The sequence below is a fragment of the Sinocyclocheilus grahami genome, unplaced genomic scaffold, assembly GCF_001515645.1.
Source record: "Sinocyclocheilus grahami isolate Dianchi unplaced genomic scaffold, SAMN03320097.WGS_v1.1 scaffold456.1, whole genome shotgun sequence".
In the NCBI taxonomy this organism is placed as follows: Eukaryota; Metazoa; Chordata; class Actinopteri; order Cypriniformes; family Cyprinidae; genus Sinocyclocheilus; species Sinocyclocheilus grahami.
Genome location: NW_015505635.1, coordinates 892,954 through 899,368, shown reverse-complemented (window position 1 = coordinate 899,368; position 6,415 = coordinate 892,954). Strand labels below are relative to the sequence as shown.

General features: G+C 34.1%; 1 protein-coding gene across 3 annotated transcripts in view; it reads right to left on the bottom strand.

Annotated features, from left to right (window-relative positions):
• Positions 1-6,415, bottom strand: part of LOC107552702 (phosphatidylinositol 4-phosphate 5-kinase type-1 gamma-like) — a 50,040-nt gene that overhangs the window by 9,019 nt on the left and 34,606 nt on the right. For all 3 annotated transcript variants that reach the window (XM_016234655.1, XM_016234656.1, XM_016234657.1), the window contains exon 16: positions 4,740-5,007. In XM_016234655.1, coding sequence (XP_016090141.1) covers positions 4,740-5,007 — 268 coding nt within the window. The remainder of the gene's footprint in view (positions 1-4,739; positions 5,008-6,415) is intronic.

Sequence of the window (6,415 nt, the reverse complement as noted above, 5' to 3'; positions counted from 1 at the left end):
CAGTCTGCACCAACCCCCCCCCCCCACCACAGCGGGCCCCACACACACACACACACACACACACACACACACACACACACACACACACACACACACACACACACACACACACACACACACACACACACAGAGAGACGGAGCCACGCAGACGCATGAAGCACAAACACACAGAAACAGAAAGAGCAAACGCATGAGGTGACTAGAAACATTCAACATTTAGTGGAAGAATAAAACGACAGATCACAGTGAATGTGCCTCCAAACACACACTATCATACTCATACTAGTTTGGCTGCATGCTATACGTATGCAGTGCACAGTATGCACATTTTCAGTATGTATGCAGTTTATGGATTTTCCAACACTCTAACACATAATGAAACTTATTTATTTGCTATTGTTGTTAACAAACTAAAAACAAAGAAAAAAATCAATTTCAGCTAGTTGCTAAAGCAATTGATGTTCTAAAATAACTAAAGGAAAAACAAAGGAAAAAAGTAAAGTAAAATAAGATAAAAATATATAATATATAAATAATAAAAAACATTAATATAAAAATAAAAGTAATAAAAACTATATAAACATTTAACGTTTATATAATTTTGTATTACTTTGTAACAAAATTTAACAAAAGATAAAAAACAACAAAATGACTAAAACTTAAAAAAACTAAACTAATTCCAATTCATATTAATGAAATCTATTACAGTATCTCCATCAGTGTTCTTTTAGTATCATTGAAATAATATTCTAATTTTTATTAATAGTTTGAAGTAGTTTTTATATTTTCATGTTTTTGTTTTCATTTTATTGTTTGCTTTGGTAATTTTGTAAAAGTTTTTGTCATTTTGTTGTTCATTTTGTTCATTTTTACTAGTTGTTGTTTCATGTCTATATAGTTTTTTACTCATTTTTATTACAGTTTTACTTCTAGATATTTTAGTACATCAAGTTAAATTAAATCAATGTTTCCTTGGCAACTAGCTGAAATAAAACTAATTATTTTCACAGTAAATTAAAGTTTTTGAACATCTTTTTAACATTATTTTAATGGTTTTAGTTAACTATAACAACCCTGATCTCAATTATACTATTTCCAGTTTGATGGATGAACCTGAAGTAATAATAATTTTGATATTTATCATCTCCTTTTTGACTCACTATCTGATTGGGCTGCAAAAAGTTTAAGATGATTTTACACTAAATTTGATTAATGATTGTATTTGTTTCTGTTATGATAACCGGACACGTGGAGAGGTCATGTGACCACAGCATAGCACACTACTACATGAAACGTACTGCACACTGTTTTACATACTCTTTTAATAAAGCTGAGTTAGCAGAGGCTAGGTTTCCATACTACGAATGCAATGTGAAAAGTATTATCAGGAATCATGAGTTTGTCCATCAGGAGGTGAAAACCTACACATGAAGGTGAGCTACTGGATTGTAAGACCTCTAATAAAACCCTAAAACTACAGCCTGCAGCAGGATTTCCCAACCGAGAGTTTGTGAGACTGTAATAGAAATGACAATGTCAAATGAAATTCAAATATAGTCTTTATAATGTAATATTATGGTGGTTGGGACGTCCTGCACTCAGGTGTTCAGATCTGTTGACTTACGACACTGCAGGAGCTGAGCACTGGAGAGTAAACCCAATATCTGCCCTCAGCGTACTGACACACACACACACACACACACATCAGGACTGACACATTCTGTGTCTCATGCTAAAATCCACATGACACAAAAACATTTTTAAAAACATGGTCACCGTGTCCAAACCGGCCTGATGAGACAAAGTCAGGTCACACTGAGCAGCTGGAAATCTGTCAGAACATGCGGTTTGGACACAGTCTGAGTTAACTTCAGGACCTTCGATCAGAATATCAGTTTAGAAGAGCTTCACCTGAAAGCTTTAAAGACTCCATGATGAAGAAGAGAGAGACTGTGACACTCAGAGACACACACTCACACTCACACACACTCTCACTCTCACTCTCACACACACACACACACACACACACACTCACACACTCACACACACACACTCTCTCACACACACACTCTCTCACACTCACACTCACACACACACACACTCTCACCCTCTCTCACACTCTCTCACACTCACACTCACACACACACACACTCTCACCCTCTCTCACACTCTCTCACACTCACACTCACACACACACACACTCTCACCCTCTCTCACACTCTCTCACACTCTCTCACACTCACACTCACACTCACACACAGGTTTGTTTTTGTGAAAAGGGGGGACTCTCCATAGGCGTAATGGTTTTTATACTGTACAGACCGTATATTCTATTGCCCTACACCAACCCTACCCCTAAACCTACCCCTCACAGGAGACTTTGTGCTATTTCAGATTTTCAATACACTCCATTCTGTGTGATTTATAAGCGTTTTGAAAAGTGGGGACATGGGGTAATGTCCTGAAAAGTCACCTTCTCCTTGTAATACCTGTCATACCTTTGTCATTATACAAATTTATGTCCTCATTTGTCACAAAAACGCACACACACACTCACACACTCACTCACACTGACTCACACTGACTCACACTCACTCACACTCACACATTCACACATTCACACACTCACTCTCACACACTCACACTCACACTCACACACTCACACTCTCACACTCACACACTCACTCACACTCACACTCACACATTCTCACACTCACACTCACACACTCACACATTCACACACTCACTCACTCACACTCACACTCACTCACTCACTCACTCACACTCACTCACTCACTCACTCTCACTCACACTCACACACTCACTCACACTCACTCACACATTCTCACACTCACACTCACACACTCACACATTCACACACTCACTCTCACACACTCACTCACTCACTCACTCACACATTCACACACTCACACATTCTCACACACTCACACATTCACACACTCACTCTCACACACTCACTCTCACACACTCACTCTCACTCACTCACACACTCACTCACTCACTCTCACACTCACTCACTCACTCTCACACTCACACACTCTCTCACTCACTCACACTCTCACACTCTCACACTCACTCACACACACTCACTCACTCACTCACTCACTCACACTCACTCACTCACTCACTCACACACTCACTCACACTCACTCACACTCACTCACTCACACTCACTCACACACTCACACACTCACTCACACACTCACTCACACACTCACTCACACACTCACTCACTCACTCACACACTCACTCACTCACACATTCTCACACACTCACACATTCACACACTCACTCTCACACACTCACTCTCACACACTCACTCTCACTCACTCACACACTCACTCACTCACTCACACACTCACTCACACTCCACTAGATCATTCAGACTGGCGCTCTGTGGAACATGATTCATATTTAGCTCCACACCACATGAAGTCACCAAATCAGGTGATTTGTGGCATTTTGTTTTAGTGAAATGAAAATGAGTTTACATACTGTATTTGAGTGCTGCATGTATAAGTGTGTTTAAAATATACTGTATTAACAGTAGGGCTGGGATTTGAAACAAATTTCGAAAATCGATTCGATTCTCATTCACAAGCTAGCGATTTGATTTGATTCGATTCAATATCAATCATTTTGGATATACTGTATATCAGGTGCAGTACATACCAAATTTTCTCCAGTACATACCAAATCTACCAGTCTTGCTAATATCAATTAAAAGTAAAACTATTCAAATCAATGTTGATAACTGAAATAAAGCTGAAATAAAATATAATAGAAAATAGATAATATTTAGTAAGTAATAAAATTTACACTAAATTAAAAACGTTGCCTAATTTTGTTTTAAGTTTTTACAAATTTAAAAATGAAAAAAATTAAATTAAATTAAATAACAAAAATTTTTTTAGAACTTTTTTAATGTTTTTTAAAGCTTGTTGCCTAATTTTTGTTCAAGTCTTTTTAGACTCACTAAAAGCAGGATGCATAATATTTATTATTATATTATTATGATATATTATTATATATTTTGGGCATAACTAGTAATTTTCATCATATATATTTCCATTGCTTTAAAACTGTATCCATTTTATTCAGCTGTGTTGTTATTAGCTAAAACTACAACTATTAATTATTATTATTAAATAAAATATAATATAAATATTAGATGAAAAACTTAAAAAATTAAAATGAGAAATGTTGCCTCGGAAACGAACTGAAAGAGGTTTAGAAAGAAGTACAAATATGACTCAAACTAAAATTCAAATTTAAAATTAAATCTAAATGTAAATGTAAATCTAAGTAAAAACAATATTGTAAAAAAATATAAAATGTGTAAAAAATAATTAATGACAAAAACACATGGAATAAAACTAAAACTATATATACAAAATATTATAATGATACATATAAAATGTTAAAAACATATAAAATAATAATAATAAAATATATAAACAATACAAAAATAACACTGTTGTTCACATTTTCACAAGTTTATATTCATATTTGTCTTTGTAACTGTGGGAACCCTGTATGTAACACTTCATAAACTCAACATGAACTTATGCTAATATGACAGCATTACGCTGCTGTAAATCAGACCGCCACCAAAACAACTCCTGATGAAGTTCTGAAACATCACAGCAGTAATGGCTCAAACCCAGACGCTGCGTTTGTCTGTGACTGTAAGGTCCTACGATGGTGCTCATACTCACAAAGTAGATGTCAGTGGTTGAGGCGAGCTCTTCCTCCAGAGATCCGCGGCTCTGGGACTCTGAGAGACGCTGTGTGTTTGGGCTGAAGGCTGCTTCAGGGGCCGGAGCTGACTCTAGGGCCCCGCTTTCTGTCAGAGGAGCTGTTTCCACAGGAAGTGTCGTCTGGGTGTCACCAGGAAGTGTTGTCTGGGAGACGGTTTCCTTGGCAACGGGTGCTGTTTTTGAGACGAGGTCATCAATGTCTGGAGGAGGAACGTCCGTCACCGAGCTAAAAAAAAAGATATGGACAACAATTATTAAGACTCAAATCTTTTTATAATAGGGGTGAAATCTTAAATAATCATTCGCTTATAATTAATTAATTTAATTAAAAATGTTAAATATAAATAGTTTATTTAGAATAATAATAATGATATATAATATACATGTAATAACAGGGATAATTGTAAAATAATGATCAGTTATTAATTAAATTAATTACATTAAATTCAAACATTAATTAGGTAGTTATCAAATGAATACAAAATTAAAAAATATATATAATTTATAATAATAATATATTATTATTTATAGTATATAATATAAATATAATAATAGGTATAAATGTCAATTATTAGCTAATAATTAATTAAATTGTCAAATATAAATATTAATAATAATAATAATAATATTATTATTATATTACTTATATATTATAAATATAATAAAAGGGATAAATGTAAAATAATTATGAGTTATTAATTAATTTATTAAATATAAATATTCTATTTAGAATAATAATATAATGTTTATAATATATTATATAGCTATAATAAGAAGGACACATGTAAAATAATTATTGGTAATAATTAATTAAAATATTAATATATTAAATGTAAAATATTAATATTTTATTTTTAATATTCCTATTTATTTATAATAAAATATCAATATGATAAGAGGGATAAATGTAAATACTAAAATAAATACATAATTTTATAACAAAAACAAATGAAAATTAATCTATTACCGTATTTTTAAAAAAGATTAAATATTTTATTTGTGTACACACAAATCAGAGAAGCAGGATCATGTGAATGTGTTGTTGTCCTCTAGGGAGGATTTCAAGTAGATATTTTAGCTCAGAAAGGTTTTGGCTGAATCCCTGCATTAAATCACCAACAAACTAAAACACTGATCTGGGATCAGGCTCTTACTTGAGGCCGTAAGTGACCACCTAGCAACCACTCAAAACTTCCTAGCAACCAGTTCTGCAAGGCTCACATCACTCACAGTTTAAAAGAGACAGTAAATGTAAAGATCTAGCTTTTGATGTTTGCACCGTATCACTGACTCCTTATTTAGCCTGACAGACACTTTCCATAAAGAATTCAAAGTGACAGAAGTGCTGAGAGCGAGGCTTTGAGTGTTTGACGTGAGGAGTAAAGCAGAAACAGAGGGTCTGCAGTAAAGCTCTCCGGACCGTATGTGACCCTGGAGCACAAAAGCAGTGTTAAGTCGCTGGGGTATATTTGTAGCAATAGCCAACAATACATTGTATGGGTCACAATTATAGATTTTTCTTTTATGCCAAAAATCATTAGAATATTAAGTAAAGATCATGTTCCATGAAGATATTTTGTAAATTTCCTACCGTAAATATATCAAAACTTAATTTTTGATTAGTAATATGCATT